The sequence below is a fragment of the Pangasianodon hypophthalmus genome, chromosome 21 (assembly GCF_027358585.1).
Source record: "Pangasianodon hypophthalmus isolate fPanHyp1 chromosome 21, fPanHyp1.pri, whole genome shotgun sequence".
NCBI lineage: Eukaryota > Metazoa > Chordata > Actinopteri > Siluriformes > Pangasiidae > Pangasianodon > Pangasianodon hypophthalmus.
The window spans coordinates 20,325,539-20,349,060 of NC_069730.1; the positions used below are offsets into that span (position 1 = coordinate 20,325,539).

A 23,522-nucleotide genomic window follows, 5' to 3' on the forward strand; every position below is an offset into this window, starting at 1 on the left:
GATGATGATGGTGATGGTGAGGGTGATGATAGTAATGTTATTGATGATTATGATGATGATGATGATGGTGAGGGTGATGATGGTGATGATGGTGGTGATGATGGTAATGTTATTGATGATGATGATGGTGATGCTGGAGAGGGTGATGATGGTGATGGTGATGATGATGATGGTGAGGGTGATGATGGTGATGATGGTGATGGTGAGGGTGATGATAGTGATGATGATGGTAATGTTATTGATGATGATGATGGTGATGGTGATGATGATGGTGAGGGTGATGATGATGATGGTGATAATGATGATGGTGATGGTGATGATGATGATGGTGAGGGTGATGATGATGATGATGGTGATGATGATGGTGATGGTGATGATGATGATGATGATGATGGTGAGGGTGATGATGATGATGATGGTGATGATGATGATGGTGATGGTGAGGGTGATGATAGTAATGTTATTGATGATTATGATGATGATGGTGAGGGTGATGATGGTGATGATGGTGGTGATGATGATAGTAATGTTATTGATGATTATGATGATGATGATGGTGATGATGATGATGATGATGGTGATGGTGAGGGTGATGATAGTAATGTTATTGATGATTATGATGATGATGATGATGGTGAGGGTGATGATGGTGATGATGGTGGTGATGATGGTAATGTTATTGATGATGATGATGGTGATGCTGGAGAGGGTGATGATGGTGATGGTGATGATGATGATGGTGAGGGTGATGATGGTGATGATGGTGATGGTGAGGGTGATGATAGTGATGATGATGGTAATGTTATTGATGATGATGATGGTGATGGTGATGATGATGGTGAGGGTGATGATGATGATGGTGATAATGATGATGGTGATGGTGATGATGATGATGGTGAGGGTGATGATGATGATGATGGTGATGATGATGATGATGATGATGGTGAGGGTGATGATGATGATGATGGTGATGATGATGGTGAGGGTGATGATAGTAATGTTATTGATGATTATGATGATGATGGTGAGGGTGATGATGGTGATGATGGTGGTGATGATGATAGTAATGTTATTGATGATTATGATGATGATGATGGTGATGATGGTCAGGATGATAATAGTAATGTTATTGATGATGATGAAGGTGATGGTGATGATGATGATGGTGTTGATGAGCGTAATGTTATTGATGATGGTGATGATGATGGTGTTGATGATTGTAATGTTATTGATGATGATGGTGATGGGGAGGATGATGATGGTGTTGATGAGCGTAATGTTATTGATGATGATGGTGAGGATGATGATGATGGTGTTGATGAGCGTAATGTTATTGATGATGATGGTGAGGATGATGATGATGGTGTTGATGAGCGTAATGTTATTGATGATAATGGTGAGGGTGAGGATGATGATGGTGTTGATGATTGTAATGTTATTGATGATGATGGTGAGGGTGAGGGTCATGATGATGATGGTGATGGTGAGGATGATGATGGTGTTGATGAGCGTAATGTTATTGATGATGATGGTGAGGGTGAGGGTCATGATGATGATGGTGAGGATGATGATGGTGTTGATGAGCGTAATGTTATTGATGATGATGGTGATTATGATGATGATGATGGTGTTGATGATTGTAATGTTATTGATGATGATGGTGAGGGTGAGGATGATGGTGTTGATGAGCGTAATGTTATTGATGATGATGGAGGTGGTGAGGGTCATGATGATAATGGTGAGGATGATGATGATGATAATGGTGAGGATGAGGATGATGGTGTTGATGAGCGTAATGTTATTGATGATGATGGTGATGGTGAGGATGATGATGGTGTTGATGATTGTAATGTTATTGATGATGATGGTGAGGGTGAGGATGATGATGATGGTGATGGTGAGGATGATGATGGTGTTGATGAGCATAATGTTATTGATGATGATGGTGATGGTGAGGATGATGATGGTGTTGATGAGCATAATGTTATTGATGATGATGGTGATGGTGAGGATGATGATGGTGTTGATGATTGTAATGTTATTGATGATGATGGTGAGGGTGAGGATGATGATGATGGTGATGGTGAGGATGATGATGGTGTTGATGAGCATAATGTTATTGATGATGATGGTGATGGTGAGGATGATGATGGTGTTGATGAGCATAATGTTATTGATGATGATGGTGATGGTGAGGATGATGATGGTGTTGATGAGCATAATGTTATTGATGATGATGGTGATGGTGAGGATGATGATGGTGTTGATTGTAATGTTATTGATGATGATGGTGAGGGTGAGGATGATGATGGTGTTGATGATTGTAATGTTATTGATGATGATGGTGAGGGTGAGGATGATGATGATGGTGATGGTGAGGATGATGATGGTGTTGATGAGCGTAATGTTATTGATGATAATGGTGATGGTGAGGATGATGATGGTGTTGATGAGCGTAATGTTATTGATGATGATGGTGATGGTGAGGATGATGATGGTGTTGATGATTGTAATGTTATTGATGATGATGATGCTGGTGATGATGTGCTCATGCAGGCAGGATGAAGGTGAATGGTGAGGATGAGCAAAGCACCTGCGATGTGGCCTCCCGTACCTCCTTTAACTCCGGTGGAGATGAGGATGGGAGGAAGTCCGTCCTCGGGGATCAGACTGACCGAGCTTCCCACTGGAGCTCCGGGAGCGCGGGCCGCCTACGGTGTGCGAGAAGGGACAAAATTACCCGCTCTCAATCACACGGATATACAGAATAAAGCTCAGAATAAAGCTTCTTCTCACCTCATGAGTGCTGGTGGTGGATTTGTTGGAGATTTGGGACACAGCCGGAGGTTGGGCGGGGTTTGCATTCGGGCTCGGAGCAGGTCCTTTAGAGGAGTCTGTGGTTTCTCCGTTGGGTAAAATACCATCGGCGAACCAAACTCTTCTCTGCTCACGAGACAGAGAACCTACAAAAATATCCCAAATATCCAGATTTTCAGTTTTATTTCTCCTTAAAACAGGTTCTCTCACATTTTTCACTAATATAAAAATACAGGAAACAGGAAGTTACATACGCGGATAGCTTTATACGCGGATTCCAAACTGAATCTCTCGCAATTTTACATAAAAAAATTTCTCAGTATTAAGAATTATCTGATAATTAATTAATCAGCATCTGGATTAAATTATAAAATAATGTTAATTTGCTAATGATGAATAAAATATAATAAACTTTATTATATAATACAAGGCAAGTTCCTTATCAGTGGTAACTCAAAGTGGTTATAAATAGTGAAAAAAATAAAATTTACATTTATATATCTAAAAAATAAAATTTATATATTATAAAATATATTTAAAATATTAAAAATTTTAATTAAAGTTTATATTTTCAGCTGTAAAAGGGTAAACAAAATTCTTAAAAAAAAGGAATATAAATATGAGCATAGAGAAAGGACTTTAATTAAATGCTAAATTAAAAATATAATAAAAAAATAAAAATATTTAAGTGGTATTTATTTTAAACGTCTTCTCTCAGTCAGTGACGATTGACGTAAACACTCCTGACTTAAAAAAAAAAAGTCACTATCAAAAAATATGAAGATAAAACGTGTTTTAATGTTTATTACAAAAACTGAAACAATTATAAAACTTTAATATTGTTCCACTTCTTTACAATCAGGTCCAGAAGTATTGGCACCCCCGCCAAACATGGTTTTAGCTTAAACTCACTCTGAAGTAAATTTATTCTGGGCCAAAAAAAAATTAATTCTGACCAAAAACCCATGTTTCATAAGTATTGGCACACCTTGAAATGTAACTGAGGCATGTTCCTATGTGTTTTACTGTTCTGAGTTCAGCTGTGTGTTTAGATGTGTTTAGATGTTCGTCCATGACTTCCTGTTTCACTGGGGTATAAATACGAGGTGACGCAGCGCGCATAATCATGTATTAAACATGAGGAGGATTAGAATGTAGGGGTGCCAATAATTATTCTCGTTAAGAATAGATACTTTTAATAAGGTTTCGTTAATTTCCTAAGAATAAATTTACTTCAGTTAAAGGTTTCTCTCGGGATGAGATGAACATTAGGGCCTTTCGCACCGCAGGAACCTTTTCATAGTACCTGAACTAATTGTGGAACTACCCACTTTTTGGCGTTTTCGCACCTCCGGAACTGGGTGTGATTTTAGTACCGACTGCCTTTTTCGAGAACCAGATGAGCTCCTACTCCGGAGCAGGGTCTAACCAGCACAACTGGTACTATCCGTGACGTAAGTAGACGTTGATTGGCCAAACGCGTAGGAAAACGCCGTCACCCGCCATGATTTAAACCGCCGCGTAAACATACTGTAGTGTCGACTTATTCCGCAAGTATGGAGAACAGCGATAGATGGACACGAGACACGACAAACACACAGCTCCGATCACAGCGTCCTCCATCCTCCGGTTGTTTACGTTGTTCTTCTTTGTTTCCGTTGTTGAACTCCGCGCACAAATGACGTCGCTGTCGACCGGCTTACGTCACTTCCTAGTGCCCGCTGTCGGTGCGAATGCAGCCCTTTAAACGGTACTGGGAAATAGTTCACGCAAAATCGCCCAGTACTTTAGTCCTGTAAATTTTGTTCTGGAGCTAAAGCGGTGAGAAAGGCCCTATAATTAACCAGATTAAGATTCGATTTTTTTTCCCCCCATAAATTTTTCATTCGAACCCATTTTATCGAGGGTGCCAATACTTCCGGAGCTTCCTGTGGAGCAGAATGAGGAACGCAGCGCTTTACCCTCAGCGCCCGGTTGTTTGAGGACTCCGACAGGCACCATGACGGTGGGAGGTGGAGAGCTGAGAGCGCCGGACGCCTGGGCCTGCTGCAGAGGCGGGATGGTGGAGCAGTACTCGGCCGGGTTGTTGGGGTTCGGACTCTGACTGGAGCTGCTCCCCGCGTTCTCCCACGCCTGAGCTGGAAACGGATAAAGAAACGTACAGAAAAATTCAGGAAGAGTTCAGATGGCGTGATTCTGGGATGAAATCTGGACCGTCACTGGTCACTACTCACACCAAGAACATCATCCTTCACTTAGCGCTTTTTCTGCACATTTTATTTACAAATAAATACAAATTACAAACTGTGTTATAACAGAGAAGTTCTGATTTGATATTTGGATTTAATCTTTGATTTGATTACTGATAAGCAACATAACGTTATTAACCCTTTCATGTACAGTGTCACATGCATAAATCATTTTTAGACCATTAGTGTAATTTAACATAAAGCATTATTATGATACTCTCCAGAATACTCGCCTTCTCAGTGTCTCTGGAAAATCTTTACAAACTTTCTACACAAAATCTCGAATTAAATCTACAATTTTTTTTAAATCAGGCTACAAGGACAGTCTAGTTTTTTTTTAACTTATTGTTTTTATTGAAGATTTGTACCTCCAAAATCAGCTGCATATATTACTGCTATACTTTGTTCGAAAATGATATTTTCTATTATTTATTTTTTATATATATATTTACTATTTATTTTTTTATTCAGGTATAACATTTTATTCTTTATTTACTCAAGGTATTTCTACACATGGATGATCCATTTACATTTCAATATAAATATCAAAATTCATACGAAATGCAATTTTAAGTAATAAAAACCATCTAGAAAATCTTGATATTTTTCAAAAATAATCTATGCATAAAAAGTTTAATATAATTCTATATATACATATATATCCAATTTTGCTTTTTCCGATGCCGGTACTGAAACACGGAGTATCGTTATTCCGATACTGACACTCATCTGAGATTGTTTTCTTTAAAAACTACTCAATTTAAAAAAAATTTTTTTAACTGAAGCACTTACACTGTAAATATAATAAATATAATAAAGTATAAATATAATAAAATCAATAATAATAAAAGAAAAAATAAAACAGTCAAGTCTATTTTTGTGTCTAAACATTTCCATTTCCGACAATAAATTTCTTTTCGAAATTTAATTCCAATCTTTGCTGTTTGTTACAGATCCAACAATTTTGCTGGCATCGGCCCGATAATGCTACTGGGAATACTGGGAATACTGGGAATACTGGGTATTGGATCAGTGCCATCTCTTAAAGCTATAAAAATCACTTTTATTTATCATTTAATTCATTATTATTTAATTTTTCTTTTAAAATTTGTTGACTCTCACTCCAGACTCCTTCTGATCACTATTAAATTCTCACTTTTAAATATTTTATAGTCTTCAGTATTAATTTATTGTCATTCCTACTGTCTCTTTTATTCATCCGAAGCACTTCAGAGATGAGCTTTAGGTATACATTATTGATTTTAATTTAGATTATACTTACACTATGATTAATTATTTTTGAAATCAAGCAGTCCAGAATAATTACCTACGTTTCTGGAAGAATTTTTAATTTTTTTTGGAAAATGTTTTTGTCTTTCAAAAAAACTAATCTGTTTAAAACGCAAAAAGGCAACACAAAACACACAATGTTGACTCTTTATACACTGCACTGGCATTAAAGATACCTAAAATTACAGGTGTTTAGAGGAAATAGATTTAAATTAGGAAGAAAATGTCTCGTCAGGTAAACGCTTCACTCGGCGAGGTTTAAAACACTTTCCTTCCAATTTCTCACCGTTGGTTAAAGTGTGATGACACGTCACGCAGACGCGCGCCTCCTTCCTGTCCATGTACATCAGCCTGCACTTCAGACTGCAGCATGCAGCACAGAAAACCTGCGCACACACACACACACACACACACACACACACACACTTTAAATCACAGGCGTTGTTTGAGACACTCATAATTTCCTCATTTGTTTTATTCAATCATTTTACAAATGAATGCTAGGAATGGGAATGTCGCTCTAATCATGAAGACATTCTGTGCTCTGATGTTGTGAGATGTTCCTGGTTCTCCTCATATTTAAATGATCAAACAATTAAACATTTTTTTTTTTATGTTTTTCCGCTATGCACTGGCGCCAGAGTTCAACAATTAAAACCAGGCGGATTTCTCCATCCGTCTGCCTTCGCTCGTTCCTCGACAACATCGCGTGACTCTGACTGAGTGGAACAACGAGGACAAGAAAACGAACACGAGAACATGCCAAAACATTTGCCGTGTCGCAATTCGCCTAAATAGTATCCGAGATTAGAATTATCCCGAAGGTACGCGGATGGTCGACTATTTCCGGCAGATTTTCGAAGCGTGGATCCGTGGACACTTTTCCAGCTCATATTACCCACAACTCAAGGACGCATTTTAGAGAGGTGTAAATGAAATTTGGAAAAATAAATCAAGGGAATGCTAAATTAAATTCTATAAGGAATAATAAATGAAGAAAAGCTGAAATGCGATGAGGAGGTTGTTTACGGTGACGGCGAGCGTAACTAGGCAACAACATTCTCTTCTGTTACATGACGTTAGTTAGTGCGTCCCAGTACTTTTGCTACACACTCAATAGTATGTACTTTTTCTTCGCAGAAAGAGCGTATACTTTTAGTGCATAGTATAAGTTGGAGAATCGGGATGCAGCAGTAGAACATGGACGTGGCGGTAAATAAGGAGGAGAAGACAAAAGGCTTCACGGAAAATTCGTGGTGTTCGTTTAGGGTCGGAAGTTTGGGAACCCCGTCTGCATCAACCCTTATACTAAATACGGATATTCTTCCAACCCAGACGTCCTTAATCTCACTCCTCAGATGGACGAAACAGAGAAGGTTAGAGAAGGATTATTCTATCCAGACGGGATTAGTTTAGCGTTCTCCAGCTTCTAGCGACGCTGTCAGTCTGTCAGTGGTGTCAGTCAGCCGGAACATCACACCTCGCCCTCACGCCTCTATTCCATTTTCACTTCTTGCTCGCCGGTTGTTCTGACCTGCGTTTCTGTCATCGCCGGCGGCGGTTTGTTTATCGTCGGGGGAAATTACAGCGTGTTTCCCGCAGGCCAGGAGCTATTTTAAAACGCAGCATCAGCACGACTTTCTCCCTCAAGGCTTTGGACAAGTTCTTCAGGTCTTCTACATCCCACAATCGGTTCTCACACTACGCAGCGTTCGGGGCGTCGCATCATGAAACGACTGGCTACACGATGCACCTACGCACTGCGATGTCATTTTTATGTACGTTACGTTGTTTTCTACTTGTTTACCGATGACAGCTGATCCGTCGTGGCAGCTGTGTTACGCTGCAGGAGAAAAAAAACGCTTAGTTAATTCAAATCAAGCTATTAAAGGCGAATAAAATACAGCTCAAAGACCAGCACTACTCACTGAATATCCCCATCTGAGACTTCTACTAATGGGCGTGGCTTAATATTCTAATGAGCATGCTTGATTGACAGCGCTCTGTCTTGGCATCTTTTCAAATTCACTCTCCAAAAGTTGGCAAACCTGAAAACTTTTTTTTTTTTTTTTGCATTGTAATATTGATAAAGGGGGAAAAAACACGTAGCCTTTCGAAACGCTGACGTATGATCGTCATGTGATCTCCACGGTAACGAGAATCTATTCCGTTTTCTCCATTAGCTTTTTAATTTTAATGCCATCTGGTTTCTTTCATCCTCTTTTTTTCTCTCTAGCGACTCAAACTCCACGCAACTGCAACATCAGAACAAACAAAAATGGCGGAAAGGACGTAAAGGTCAGGTCCAGTGTGTTGTTTTCATTTTCGCATTTCATTGCATATGGGACTTTTTTTTTTTTTTTTTAAATAAATAAATAAATAAATAAGCGTTCTCATATTTACCTGAGAGTTTACATGGACGAAATCCCAAGACAGCTACAGCACTAAAGCGACAAAAATCAGGATTGTTCAACCTCCATGTACCAAAAACTAATTATAGGATTAGCATAGAAAGGTACACCTGCTAGATTAGCTTTCACTCGCTAGGCTAGCTTACATTTTCACTCGCTAGGTTATCATTTGCATCCTTATTATCTCAGACGTTAACAGAACATTTAAATGTGAAAAGATAACTTTGATTATAGATGTAATTTTAGGATTAGTGTAGTAGGGTACGCTTTCTAGGTTAGCTTTCACTCGCTAGGTTATCTTTTGCCCCCTAACTATCTCAGACATTAACAGAACATTTAACTTTGGAAAGATAACTCTGATGAACATCAGGTTGAAAAGAAGAGCATCATCTGCCTCGTTAAGGGTGAAGATGATAAGGATTAGCCCCAAACTGTTACGTTAAAAGCAGACAAATTCAGGCTAAGAACATGAAGAAATTGGAAAGTGACCCATTATTCAGACTTTGAACAACAGAAGAACACAAGAACAACAGAAACCTCATTAGCAAGCAAACATTCTCTGAGGCTCCCTGGGAAAGACGGAGTGCGTTACTCTCAACTTTTCAGTCATTAGTGCAGCCTTCAAATCCTAGATCTGCCGGGGTGCTAATCTAGAGCCTTTAACTTTTAAGTACCCAAAATGCTCGTTTAAGCAATAAAGAAAAATAAAGGCAATAAACTGAGCTCAAAAGCACAGGAGGCCTTACCTTGCCACAGGCCCGACAGTGATGTCTTCTCTTCGTGAAGGTGAACTTGACCTCACACTTCATGCAGATGGGTGCTTGAGAGTCCGGCACCCATACAGGAGCCACTTCGCCAAGGGAGCTGAAGGGTTTCCTAGTAAAGGCCCCTTGTTGACCTGCCTGGAGATCGTTGTCAGGGTTCTCAGAGGAGACGTGCAAGCCAGAGGAAACATCTCCGCTCTCTCCGTTGACCCGAGCAGCCCTAGATTCCGTTCCCCCACAAGACGACTCAAGGGCACCTGCCCTGCACTGGGCCTCCAGGTTCTTGTTCCTGCCAGTGGAGCCAAGTTCATTTTGGACTTGACCTGAGAAAGATCGAGGGATCTGCAGCTTCAGGTTGACGGGCTGTTTGGGCCTTGCGCCACCGTAGGGAACGCTGACCAGTTGCAATCGACCGTTGTTGAGTTTGGAGCTTGTCTCGGAGCCTCGGTTAGGCTCGCAGCATTCCTGTTTGCTCTCCTCCATCTCCTTCTCCTCGGTTATCGAGTCTTCCTTTAAAAGGGCTGGAGGAGGGTGGATCGGTCGATCTCCTTCTCCTTCTTCAACCAGGCCATTGGGATGAGATCTCTCATTCTGCGGTGATTCAACGACCAAATCTTGATTCTTCATGTCTTTCTCTTTCGCGACCAATTTGTCTTGCTCAAAGCTTTCCGCCTTGAGGAGAGCTCCATTTGGAATGGTGCCTGGAGTATGACGCTCTTCGTCGACTACGAGTTCCTGAGTGCCACTTCCGGGTTCTTGCAGGACATTCTCCTCTTTCCCAGGATTGCCCCCTTTTGGAAGAGCCCAATGATAGTCCATTCCGCCAATTTCCTTGATGCCCTCGGACTCCATCTCAACCGACAAAGCACCATTGTTCAAGCCCGACTCCTCCTGGCCAAGACCTTCCTCAGGATTTGAAAAACTGGCATCATTAAAACAGGCGTTATCCTGCTCATCAATGTCGCTCTGCTGTTGCCTTTGTTGACCAGTACCCAAGTCCAGGATGATGGGCGGATCTGTAGAAGGAGGCTTTGGATCATCTCTCGGCTGAGGAACCTCACTAACCCCGTTGCACTCTAGTTTGGATGGACACCCGTTCTCAATCGTCGTCCTAGTGGCGGGAAGAGAATCCAGCGCTTGACCGTCAGCGCTGACCAGCTTGCCGATGTTGGGCTGGAGCAACGGGGGACTGTGGATATCCGCTGGCCTTTCTTCGCTCCACGTTTCTGGTTCCTGCTTCACGTCAGGCGCAGTTACCTCCACCACGGAAGAGCTGCCAGAACTCAAAGGTTCTAGCAGAGGTTTGAAGTTGAGAGGGCTGTCTCGCGGACTGAGATCAGCGTGAGTCAAAGCAGGGTTCAGGGACAAGAGGTGAGCTGGTGGAGCGAGAATCTGAGTCCACTTGGCGTCGGTAAGTGTGGGGGTGTCCGTTTCATCTACACCAACAAAGAGGGAACACATTAGCACGAGAAAGGAGAACTGGTTCTGAAGGACAAGTGAAAGAATGAAAGAAATGGCAGATAAATTGGGAAATGAGGTCAGGATTGAAGTGGGTCAATTAAGTCCTTGCCGTGAGATCCGTTTTTCAATCTGACATGGAAATGCTTTGGAGTGTGGAAGGGCTTTCCTCTTTAACTTAAAGAAATGCAGGCGTACTTTCGATTCAACACAATAATTATTCTTTCCTTACACTCGGGTATTCGCGAGTCACCCTTTTTAAGATGCTAAAGGAGGTTAATCTGCATTCCAGGGTTTACAAAATAATTTAATTATATCCCTAGACATACACAAAACGAACGTGAGCTGCTTCCATAAATCAAAAAGTTAAAATTAGAAGCAAGTCTCTTTGACCTTAACTTGGTAAAGTACATGTACTTGGCTCTATGACATCAATTAAAATCGCCAAGAAGACAGTCAAAAAGTCCTTTGGGAAATGTTCACTCCCAATTAATTAGCCTCATTTAGCATGCTACACTGCTTCTACCAGCATCAGCAAGCTGCACCATGCTAAGCATATATCTGAGTCGGAGAAACAGTTCTATCCTTCATGTCTTTTTTTTTAATCAGGTGAATAGAATCATGGGATTGCTTTCTCTAGTAAGATATATACGTGCCAAACATACACTGCCTTGAAATCTCCCCAAAATAAGGAACATTAGGCAGCATTGATTAATTTTCTAACTTGTTGTGAAGACGTTCCACAATATTACATGGATTGAAACGGATAAAAAGTACAGTTCTTTAATACATAAAAATTGTAATCGTTGATAAATTGCTGTGGTTGAAGAGGAATGAAACACACTTGGGGGCATGCAGTTATAGGAAAATAATCAATCATTTGAGGTTATGTATCTGAACGTATTTAAATGCGTGTATAAACGTTTTGTTCATATCACATTGTGTTTGCTTACTTTCTGAAGAAAAAAGCCATTTTATTAATTTTACTGTTTCAGATTTGTTTTTATTTATTCACACATGGATTGTTTTTTTTTTTTGTTTGTTTTTTGCAGATATTTCTTTTTGGATTTCCCCCCCATTTTCTCCTTAATTTAGTCTTGACCAATTCCCACCTTTTCCCATCTTTTCAAAATGCTGCTCAGGCTACATCACAGGGAAACGTAACGCATGTGGAGGAATGTGCAATCTGCCCTCTTCCGCATACTTTAGCTTATAGACGCCTATGATTGGCTAGTGTCGCTGTGATTCACAGCAGAGTGAGCGAGAGAGAGGGGGGGGGAAAGAGAGAGAAAAAGAGAGAAAGGGAGGAAGAGAGGGAGGGAGAGAGAGTGAGAGAGAGGTGAGAAAGGGGGAGAGGGGGAGAGAGAAAGAAAGAAAGAAAGAAAGAAAGAGTGAGAGAGAGAAGGGGGAGAGGGAGGGAGAGGGGGAGAGGGAGAGAAAGAGAGAGAAAGAAAGAGTGAGAGAGAGAAAGAGAGAGAGAAAGAAAGAGTGAGAGAGAGGGGGAAAGAGAGAGAGAAAGAGAGAGAGAGTGAGAGAGAGAGAGAGAGAGAGAAAGAGAGAGAGAGAGTGAGAGAGAGAGAGAGAGAGAGAGAGAGTGAGAGAAAGAGAGAGAGAGAGAGAAAGAGAGAGAGAATGCTCCGCCCACCCAGAGCGCACATCCAATTTTGCTCTCTCGAACTCCCAACCAGTTCAGTACTCAAACTCAGGATTTCCGTTTTTCGCTGATATTTCTGTGAATAATCTGTGAAACAGCAGCAGCGCATTCAAAGGCGTTTATAATCAAAACAAAAAGCCGCATAAAAATAAACAATGGTGGCATTTTAGCAGCCTGTAACTTGGCAGAAGTCTTTATCAAACCTTAGTGACAAGGTTCATCAAGTTAAAAACTTCAGGATACGTTAGAACATCGCATTTGAAAATGTGAATGAACGTTTTTGCCTTTACACACAGAAAAGTGAAGGTCTGAATAGGAATAAAGCAGGAAAAACTCGTGCTGGTGAATGTGCAGGATGTAACTGAGTAATCGAGGTGACGGACCTTCGTTCTGCTCGAACTCGTCCAGCACTTTGTCCAGGTTAAAGGCCTCAGCCTGGAAGTAATTCTCCATGGGTGAGGAAGCTCCACTCTGTTGAGTGCAGTGTGAACCTGCGAGAGGAGAGCGCTGGATTTTAGAGCTGGGTGATATGGCGATATAATATCCAAAATTCAATGAATTATGTCGCAATATGCTTTTCAGACATATCGTTGGTATCGTCAGTATTTTTAAAACAATTATAAACTCTGATTGTACAATGTTGTGAATTTTTTACATACAGAATTTTTATTGATTTTATTTTTCCTTGCTTCTCTGCATTAAATATGGATAGTTATTTAGTTGACGTTAAATAAAAGTACCAATAAAAACACCAATTAATTTTTTTCATGTAAAAAGACCCATTTGCTGTGGGTTTGTTTAGAAACCTTTATATCATGATACACATTGTGTACCTTGGAAATGTTTTCAAGTATCGTGATACGATATTTTATCATTATCGCCCAGTCCTAGTAAACATAATAAACATAATAAACAGAAATACAAGAACTTGTATACTTTGTCCAGATTCTGCATTTCTTGTTAGAGACGGTGACTTTACGTACATTTCCGAGGACATTTTCTCCAAATGTCTCCACCCCCAGCCCCACCCCCCACCTGCCCAAACAACCAATCAGGATCCTGATTCTCACCTGTGCACAGGTCCTCTTCAGCAAAACTCCAGAAATGTGTTCAGCAGCTCGGATCTCAGCCGTCTCAGCCTCATCCGGTCTCACATACGCTGGACGGCCAAACCTAAAACGAAACAGGAACTGTCAGCAAAAAAAAAAAAGAAGAAAAAAAAAGCAGAGCTCAAAATAAAAAAAGAAAATAAAAATCGCAGGCACTTTGATTTAACCAGGAATGGATTCAGTTAAAACTCTGTTGGATGGAATGTTGATTCTCTGTTGGTTCTCTCACATCGGAGAACCCGAACAGCTCAGCTGGCTAAAAAGCTAAATTCCCAGTGACGCGCTCCTTGAGGTTATACGTGACGATATTAAAATGGAGGTTTGGCAAGCACCGCGAATCACGTGGTTGTGCGCAGAGTGTGTCACTGATAGAGTGGATTTTAGAGAATGCAGCTCATACGGGAGGAGAAGTGAGAAGTGGCGTGACGGCTGACTCCAGAGACGCGAGATTCTGCCGAGCAGCAACTTTACAAACCAGCAGAGTCGACACATTTTCCAGTTAGTTAAAGATTCGAGCTGGGCCTCGCTGGCAGCACTAATCAGAGGAGACTCACGAGGAAAGGGATATACAGTCGAGACGAACCATTCGCTCTGGAGGGAGGGGGGGGGGGGGGGGGTTGCACTATCAGACCAAACCATTTGCATCTTGGGGTACAGCAAGAGAAAGCAGGAAACCCACTGAGAGAGAAAACAGGAAAGTGGATAATACACTACACTTGGTCCAAATCACTGCAACTCTGGGTGTGCTGTCAAACCAAACCATTCACAAAGTGGACGCATTAGGGCCTTTCGCACCGCAGGAACCTTTTCATAGTACCTGAACTAATTGTGGAACTATCCGCTTTTTGGCGTTTTCGCACCTCCGGAACTGGGTGTGATTTTAGTACCGACTGCCTTTTTCGAGAACCAGATGAGCTCCTACTCCGGAGCAGGGTCTAACCAGCACAACTGGTACTATCCGTGACGTAAGTAGACGCTGATTGGCCAAACGCGTAGGAAAACGCCGTCACCCGCCATGATTTAAAACGCCGTGTAAACATACTGTAGTGTCGACTTATTTCACAAGTATGGAGAACAGCGATAGATGGACGCGAGACACGACAAACACACAGCTCCGATCACAGCGTCCTCCATCCTCCGGTTGTTTACGTTGTTCTTCTTTGTTTCCGTTGTTGAACGCGGCGCACAAATGACGCCGCTGTCAGCCGGTTTACGTCACTTCCTAGTGCCCGCTGTCGGTGCGAATGCAGCCCTTTAAACGGTACTGGGAAATAGTTCACGCAAAATCGCCCTGTACTTTAGTACCGTACATTTAGTTCTGGAACTAAAGCGGTGAGAAAGACCCTATAGTTGGCCCAAACCGTCAACAAAGTTGGCTTAAACCATTCCCACTTTGGGTACACTGTTGGGCCAAACCATTCAAAAAGTGGGTGTGCTGTTGGCTCAAATCATTTAATAATAGGGATGTATTCTAACTATTCACTCCGGGTGGATCAAACCATTTTTGCTCACTTGCACTTTTGGGCCAAACCACTTTCAGCCTACACAGGGATCTCTGCAGCATTTAACTAAATTTGGAAAGAAGGAATCACGGTGTATAATGTTTACCAAAATGTTCCTTTACAGCCAAGAGAAATTCCCAGATCTCCCGATGACTGCCAGCACAAACCGGAAAAGAACACATTTTTCAGGACAATATCACCTTTTTTGGGATGAATATTTGTGCACGGCGACTGGAGCGCAACGACCCACCATCCGATATGACCTCACTTCCTGTTATTGTTCATTACTCAATGTAATTTAGGAGTGTTGACAGGAGGCGCAGTTTCACTGCCTCCGTCTTCTAGGAATAAAAAAAAACCAAACAATCTTCCACTTCCTCAGCTGTGGGAACGAGGACACACACACACACACACACACACACACACACACACACACATCCTTGAACGTATGGAGATTATAGACAAATGCATGGAGTTTTTTTTGTGCAAAAAAACTTTTTTGGAAACAAATCTACGTAAATTTGGATAAAAGTATAAGTCAAAGCTGTTTTCTATACAACTATACGAACTTCATCGGATAATCTGATGTGGAAAACACACGCTGTAAAATGTATATATCTTGTATATTAAATGTATATACAACTGTAACATATCTTGGTTTAAGAAATGTTTTATTTACATTATGCCATGTTGCTGTTTTTAATGTATTTTGTTTATGTTCTAAGCTTAACTTATAACTTCAACTTGCAAAACTTGATATCTTGAGACATATCGTGAAAAAACTTGAAGTATCGGGAAGTATCGCGATATATTTTGACAGTATCGTATCGTACAATCCCTGGATCCCTACACGTTAAACAAAAAAAGATATTTAAAAACTCACATCCACATTGACATTTCTATAACTTATAGCTAACTGATAGGACGTGAAATACTGCTTTTAACCCGTGGACCCGATACAAATTATAATTTTATATGAAAAGAAAGAGATTGTAAACATTTTGTGGTGCATGCTAGTAACCGTAGTGTTGTACTGGAGCGAGTTAGCAACAGCCAGTGTTAGCAAAACAATAAATAATTAACTTTGGCTGTAAAACTGGTCCATAAGTGCAGTACTGTGTTTGACAGCATAGTATAATATAGTGTTTTATATTATATATGAATTTAAAAGCTTTGCAGCCATGTGCTATACCAGAAATATAACATTTCCGTGCAGCTTGTTAAAAAAAAAAACACTCACCGTCAGGATTCCCATCTTTCACCACTAGGAAACTGGTTTTAATAACATTCCAGGGAAAATCAGCGTTTCTGTAACATTTTCAAAATAGTCCTGACACACAGACTATTTCAGTCTCCCGCAGAAGTCAGAAAGAAAAAGTATTTGCGCGTAATATGTCGTGATATCCCTCCCACAAGCTTTCTACTAGGGAAGGTTACTGTGAACTGCAGCGCCAAACTCCGCCATTGTGGCTCTGCGCCGTACCCAAGAGCGGCGCGGAATCCCCACGCAGTGATACGCACTTGAGCCAAAATGGCGCCCGTTTCATAACCTTGTGGGGGTTTTGGATTTCCAGAGCACGGGTGCATGGCGACGCCGCGCGTCAGGAAGACGAGGTCACGTGATCACGTAGGCGGCGCATAAACAAATAATAATAATAATAATTATTATTATTATTATTATTATTATTATTATTAATTTATTTTTATTATTATTGTGTTGTGTTGAATTGTAGCGGAATCTAAACGTCATGACGTCATGACGTCACGCATAAAATTTGTTGTATTTCATGGGGCGGAGCCGCCATCTTGTCTGGAATATCCACTTTTTGTAGTTTTTGGATTTGCACAACAAAACATATACAAATTTGTAAAATAAATTGTTGGAAAATAAATTGTAAAATAAGTCATAGTGCAAAAGTGTAGCGTTTTAAGCATCTAAATATTAAAATAGCTGGAAACCGAAAAACGGAAACCGACAAATTTTAGCCGTTTGTTTACAGACATAAACAGAAACTTTTAAAAAACTTCCATTTCATAGCAACTTGCAGTCTTTCCTCCAACACTGACATTTTTCAGTTTTTACATCAAAACAGAAATGCAGGAACAACAAAAATGAAAAGCACACATGACCCGAAACAAACTTTAATCCATTCCCATCAGGCGGATCGATGTAGCGATCGGCAGCCATTTGCAAATGACTCTGCGCTATTACTTTAGCGAAAATCTGCAAAACGTATCTGCAGTCTGCACTGTAGGTTATAAGTTTATTTATAAAATGATAAACCATTAATTTAGCTTCACTAAAAATATATACATTTTTATTATTTGAGTTTAATGCTCCAGGGAATATTAATATTAGCATTAAGTGCTACAGTTTCTGAATAATAGACAGAAGCGTTATTATTTACACAATTTCACAATTTCACACAGAAAACCTACTTCACAGTGTGTATAAAAATCTTTTTTAGCTTTACCCAAAAATTAAAGGAACAGTTTAGCCAAAATTGAAAGTAGGTAAACACATAGTCTTGTCAGGTAAGGGCAGTCGTCCAAACTTATTTTGCTACTTTATAAAAATGAGGCAAAATGTCTTAATGATTTAACATGCAGATTTAGTATGCAATGCTAAAGCGGTGGCTCTAAGCTTCTGTTACTCGTTAGCTACTCTAACCTGTGCAAAATTAAAGAAGGAAACTTCAGACACCAAGCCAAGCTGCATTTATGGTCATGTTTGGAGGTATTTTTGGCTGAACTATTCCTGTAAAATTAAACTTGACCTATTGTTAACTTTTCACATTAAATTTATAAAATTAGGAACACGAGCAGAAGAAAAATGCAAAAAATACACTTAAATAGTCAGAGCAGGGGAAAAAATTAAATCTTGTAGTAAAGTGTGAATGGAGTCATGTTATTACAAAGGAGTGCATTAATGACATTAAGGAAAATAAAAATTCTCTGTATAAAAATAATGTTTTACATTTCACATTCTATATTTAAGGTCCAGAAGAAGATGAAAGAGTTTAGCACGTCCATCTGTAGTCTTCTTTGCGTCCTTCTTAATGTCCATCTGGACTCCATAAGTGCAAGAGGAAATGCTGGAATCTTTCAGCAGCAGATGGCGCTCAGTCTCCATATTTCTACAAACCCTCAGTAGGCGTCCTATCAAGTGTCTGACCTTCTGTTCTCCTGTCCCTGATGCCTCACTTGTGGTTTTCAAGTGGCTGTTTTTGTCTCGCACTCTTTCGCCATTTCACTAACAAGCCATTCCAGTTTTCTGGAGATCAGAAGGTCGAAGCGTTGCAGAATCAAACTTAGATTCTGTGAGACGTGCTGAACAGAAGGGTCTGGAACTTTCGGCCTATCTAATCCACTCTGGAATAATCACACACACACACACACACACACACACACACACACACACACACACACATTTAATGAATCAGTTGACTTTATGCAGTTTAGTTCGGAATTTAAATGATGTCTAATCTAAATAAGCTAATAAGATTTTTACTGTTTTTACTGGATTAGACCTTCTGTGTGTAAAGTTTAGACAGAAATGCCAGAAGCGTGATGCGTCTGTCACCGTCAGCCATGTTGGATTGTTAGTAGCAACACTTCATAAAGTAATAAAATAAGGAGTCAGGATTAAAAATCAGAACACAGCACTGTCGAGTTCTGGATTGTGATTGGTCAGAAGAGAAGGTGCTGATTTATTTTCTAGAACAGCAGCTCTGACAGTAGTGCAGCTGTAAATCACAGGTTTATGTTAATTAATGCACTCGTTCTAATGCGTTATCGTTTCTATAGCAACAGCTCATTCACAGGGACTCGTACAGCAGACACCACACGAAAAAAAATTCACTGATATGGTGAAGTTTTCTGTAAGGAGGTGTTTATAGATGTCTATTTAACAATTATGGAAGGAGTCTCCAGTGTCAGCGCTTTGTAACAGTCAGAGGTGAAGCTGTAATTTGAAGTTTTCTGATATCTTCAGGACAGAGGAGTTTACGCTTCTTTGCGGTTTCTCAGAGGATGTGGATGTGCTGCTATAGATAAATATCAGCCAAGACTTCTCTATCGCCAGCCACAAACTCTTCCTGAGGGATTCCTGAACTAACTGCGAGATGTAATCGTAATCAGGGTCTGGTCCCTGTCCGGTGTCTGATACGCCTCTAACGCTAGCCTTACTTAACCCTTATGTTCTGTTTTAAACTTTCCTAATAAATAGCACGGCACTAAAACTGAAATTTTCGTAATGTGAGAGGCTTCATGTTTCTACACGAATACAGAGACACTCCAGGGAGTCTCTGTTTCTCTTTACATTACTCTAAGTCTGATGACTTAAAAGAAACGTTACGGCTGTGTTGCTCTGGAAGTGACAGTGTGGAGGTGACTCTTTCCTGGGGAAGGAAGTCACTCGGGCTCGACATTACCCGAAATGGTGGAACATATCGGCAGAGATTACGGGAAGCCAGGAAATATTTGTTGGGAGAGCGACAGACGTCCAGTCACCATCCTTTAGAATCCGGAATTGCACACTATTGTGGTGGAAATCCCTGGATAATAAGGACCTCGCTCGGGATAAGAGCATCTAAAGAGCAGCGTAGTGATTGTAAACAGTGAACTGTGTGTGTGTGTGTGTGTGTGCGTGAGACAGAGAGATTAGCGCTCAGGTTTGAGTTAATTGCAGTGTGTACCTGGGAGTGGAGCTGTGTGAGCGTGTGTATGTAGTTGTTGATGTTGTGCTCGAGGCGGCCCAGCAGTTTGCACGCACATTCGGCTTGGCTTCCATTCCTGGCATGGTGAATATCCTGCGCCAACATCTGCAAAGACTGCAGGATCTCAGCTCTGTGCTCTGGGATCTGGAACACACACACACACACATACATGTTTTATTCCTCTTGTACCACAGCAACAAAGGAGACATCTTCTTGGCTTTAGGGTCTAAAGAGACGGTCAGGTTTAAGTGGAGGACGCTTACTGACTCACAGGTTTGCTTTTCCAGGTCATGATGTTAACCCTGATGCAGGGAATTCGGACTGGAGCAGGGAGAAACGCTGCAGCGCTGCACTGGGCCTGTTACAGACAACACACACACACACACACACACGTTAGTCTTATTAACCTTGTAAAGACTTTCCATTGACATGAGTAATAATGCAGCTAGTTAATGTGATGCTACACGTAAATCTAACCAAAATCTAACCACAAAACCTTTCAGTGTTTTAAAAATAAAAGCTGCACTTTTTTTGTAAACTAAATAAGTAAATAGATAAAATGTCCTTGTTGTTCAGCGTCTGCGAAACATCTTCTCACTTACGTCATGGCAGCTATAAACAGTCGTTCCCTCAGCAGCCTCTCTTTTTTCTCTCTCTTGAGTTAATAAGACCAAAAATAACCAACAAAACTCCGCAGCTTTTAAAGCGTAACTTAAAATTTAAATTAAACAGCTTTTACCTCTGACTGTTATAAAGCACTGACACCGGAGACTCCTTAACACTCCGCTGACACATAAATAAAGGTGTCCTTAAAGAAAGCTTCACCGTATCATGCCAGTGAACAAGACCTTTAAAAGCAGATGAAAGAATTCATGCCGTGACGTGGAGAACGAATTCCTCAGCTGCTCAGCTCTCTGTTTGAACTGGATTTTGCCTCAGTGTGTGAAAGTGCATGCCAAAATATATGAATGCAAATGTGCAAAAAAAAAAAAAAAAGATTTATATGCTCACAGACACACACAGTTGTTAGGAATTTGCTACAAACTACACAAGAGCTTTCTTTGGAGAAGGAAAAATCTTGAGTTTTATCAACTTACCAGATCTTCCTGCAGATCCTTGACCTTGTTCATGACTTTCCTCGCCTCACTGACACACACAAAGTCGAGCGGTTTGGCTTCGGGGTGAGACAGTTCGGACAAAACCAGGCTCAGGAGGAGAAACAGAGCTTCTGCAGCCGACGACATGGCAAAGGAGACAGTAAGATGAACGAGACAAACGAGACAAACGAGACAAACAAGACAAACGAGATACACTGAATAAGGACACCTTGATCAAGTGTCAAGCAAAATTCTGCACTCGTTCTCAGGAAGTCATATCGAGAACCTGCTTGGAGAATGGAGTGATCTGCTGTTGGATGGAAACTAAGAACCCTTATCTACGTTTTTGTGTCGTGTGTAGTGTTACAGTGAATACTTTTTATAGTAACTGTTAACTTAATATGCAATACACATTCGACAGCAGTGAAGTAAAGGTACATTTCACCTAAAAAATGAAGAGGAGTCGATCAGACGTGACATATTTAGTGTCTGAAGTTTCCTTCTTTCATTTTTTTACCCGATTAAGAGGCAAATGCAGCTAGTCTTTAGCAAATACTCGCTCCAGACGACATTTTTAAATGTTCTAATCTCATATCTCATATTTTACATATTTTTGGCACAACTCCAGCTTCCGATCGTGGGAGGCGGGGCTCATGGTGGTGTGGCCTACGGCGGTGGAGCGACAGCGGACTGCGGCAGATCCGTGCGGCATCGCTGAAGAACGCGACGTGGTTTTGAGGCAGAGATTTACACTAAAGGTTTTGGGTGAGAAAGACTTTCTGTTACTCGTTAGTCATGTTAGTGCTGTAGCACCAGTAAAGAAATAAACAAGCCAACTTCAGCCACTAAACACGGATAGACTGACCAGCTGCATTTAGGGTGAAGGACAAAATGAAAGACTTTTGAATTTTGGCCAAATGTTGTGCAGCCAAGGACCTAATGAACAGATAATGGAATATACTTCAGCAGACGAATTCTTAGATGTCCAGTGAGGTTTAGTTTCATTAAATTCGCAGGATGTTCTCGCTCTTGTGTCATGGAGAAGTCGACTGTTTAACTTATTATTATTATTATTATTATTATTATTATTAGTGTTATTAGTTTCTACTCCATAGTACAGCTACAGTCTACTACACAGTACTCCACAGTGTCCCAAAAGTTTCCATACATAAAGGAAATTAACACTTTCTAGCAAAATGTCTTCCTAAATATTTCATACTTAGTTTATATTAGATGTGTATATTTTTTCAGATAGCCTTTTAGAACGCTTTTGACAAAAGAAGAAGGTATTGAAATCCTTCTCATGGCAGAATCAGGAAGCTGTCACAAGCTTGCCATGGACGTAATCAGGAAACATGGTGAGCGCATCACACACCACACTGTTTCCAAACAAATTATTAACAAATTCAAAAAGACTGGAGTGTTTGTGAAGCAAATGAGAAGTGAACGTCCACGAACATCTACTGACGAAGACACGGCCGACGTGCTGCTCCGTCACAGTCCCCTGCGTATGGAGACTTTTGGGACACGCTGTAGAGATTCTTTGGATATTTTGTTATTGAAAGACATTGTGTTGTATTTGCTTGTGTATTTTAAGGGTTTAAATCACCTGATGGCGGCACAGAGAGCCTCCTTTTTGGTCTTTTTATGTATATTTATGTGTATTTTTATGTGCATTCACTCACAAGAGTAATATTAGGTTAAGGGTTTTAGTACCACACCTGCAAGGCATTTGTCTCAGACAACGATTTTTGGACAGAGTGGAGTGAAATAACAATTTTTTAAAATTATTTTTAATAGTTTTTTTTTAGGCTGACAAAACAAATTCATGCACTAGAGGGTTAAGGGTTACTGAACTCAAACCTGAGTTAATTCAACACAGTAATAAAGAAATAAATAGATAAATAAATAGATAACTAAATATTCCTACTCTTCTCTCTCTCTTTTAATATGGGATTTTATTTAAAACACACACACACACACACACGCACATTTGAGATAAATTCAAATTAAAATGATTGTTTGGTATTCAGAGTGTATTTAAAAATATATCAAACAATTTCTACTATACAGAAATTAAAGCAGAACTATTATTACATATTAATAAAATATGAATATTAAAGCAGAATTATTTAGCATCATTTATATTATTAAATATTTGTTTGTTTTTGTTTAATGTTATTACTAAATAATTATACTGATCCCAAAACCCCACAGTGCAAAAAAAAACTTTTTTTCTTTTATAATTTTCATAAAATGAGTGTGACAGGCTTCTGTTTTTTTATTTTTATTATTTTTAAACATTATTAATGGGAAATACGTCTTCTGCATATGTTTTATTATCCCAGAAAATACTCTATGTACAGCATTGCAATGAAGAAAATAATTTGGTCAAAAAATAACCACAACATGATATTATAATTAATACTAAAATAAAAAATACATATTAAAAC

General features: G+C 40.1%; 2 protein-coding genes across 4 annotated transcripts in view; both read right to left on the bottom strand.

Moving 5' to 3' along the window:
* The window catches only part of zfyve9a (zinc finger, FYVE domain containing 9a), a 30,745-nt gene extending 13,991 nt beyond the window's left edge, over positions 1-16,754 (bottom strand). The window contains exons 1-9 of one of the 3 annotated variants that reach the window (XM_034314746.2): positions 16,495-16,753; positions 15,455-15,636; positions 13,714-13,816; positions 13,027-13,134; positions 9,514-10,967; positions 6,643-6,742; positions 4,779-4,955; positions 2,797-2,963; positions 2,594-2,711 (exon numbers count right to left, since the gene is read on the bottom strand). In XM_034314746.2, coding sequence (XP_034170637.2) covers positions 2,594-2,711; positions 2,797-2,963; positions 4,779-4,955; positions 6,643-6,742; positions 9,514-10,967; positions 13,027-13,096 — 2,086 coding nt within the window. In that variant the 5' untranslated portion in view covers positions 13,097-13,134; positions 13,714-13,816; positions 15,455-15,636; positions 16,495-16,753. Of the gene's footprint in view, positions 1-2,593; positions 2,712-2,796; positions 2,964-4,778; positions 4,956-6,642; positions 6,743-9,513; positions 10,968-13,026; positions 13,135-13,713; positions 13,817-15,454; positions 15,637-16,494 lie in introns of all 3 variants that reach the window. The other 2 variants (XM_026946172.3, XM_026946171.3) reach the window with 2 other exon arrangements.
* An 801-nt stretch (positions 16,755-17,555) lies between these two features.
* Positions 17,556-23,522, bottom strand: part of thpo (thrombopoietin) — a 6,589-nt gene continuing 622 nt past the window's right edge. Inside the window, exons 2-5 of the mRNA XM_034314600.2 lie at positions 21,070-21,200; positions 20,244-20,330; positions 19,952-20,116; positions 17,556-18,626 (exon numbers count right to left, since the gene is read on the bottom strand). Coding sequence (XP_034170491.1) covers positions 18,468-18,626; positions 19,952-20,116; positions 20,244-20,330; positions 21,070-21,200 — 542 coding nt within the window. The 3' untranslated portion in view covers positions 17,556-18,467. The remainder of the gene's footprint in view (positions 18,627-19,951; positions 20,117-20,243; positions 20,331-21,069; positions 21,201-23,522) is intronic.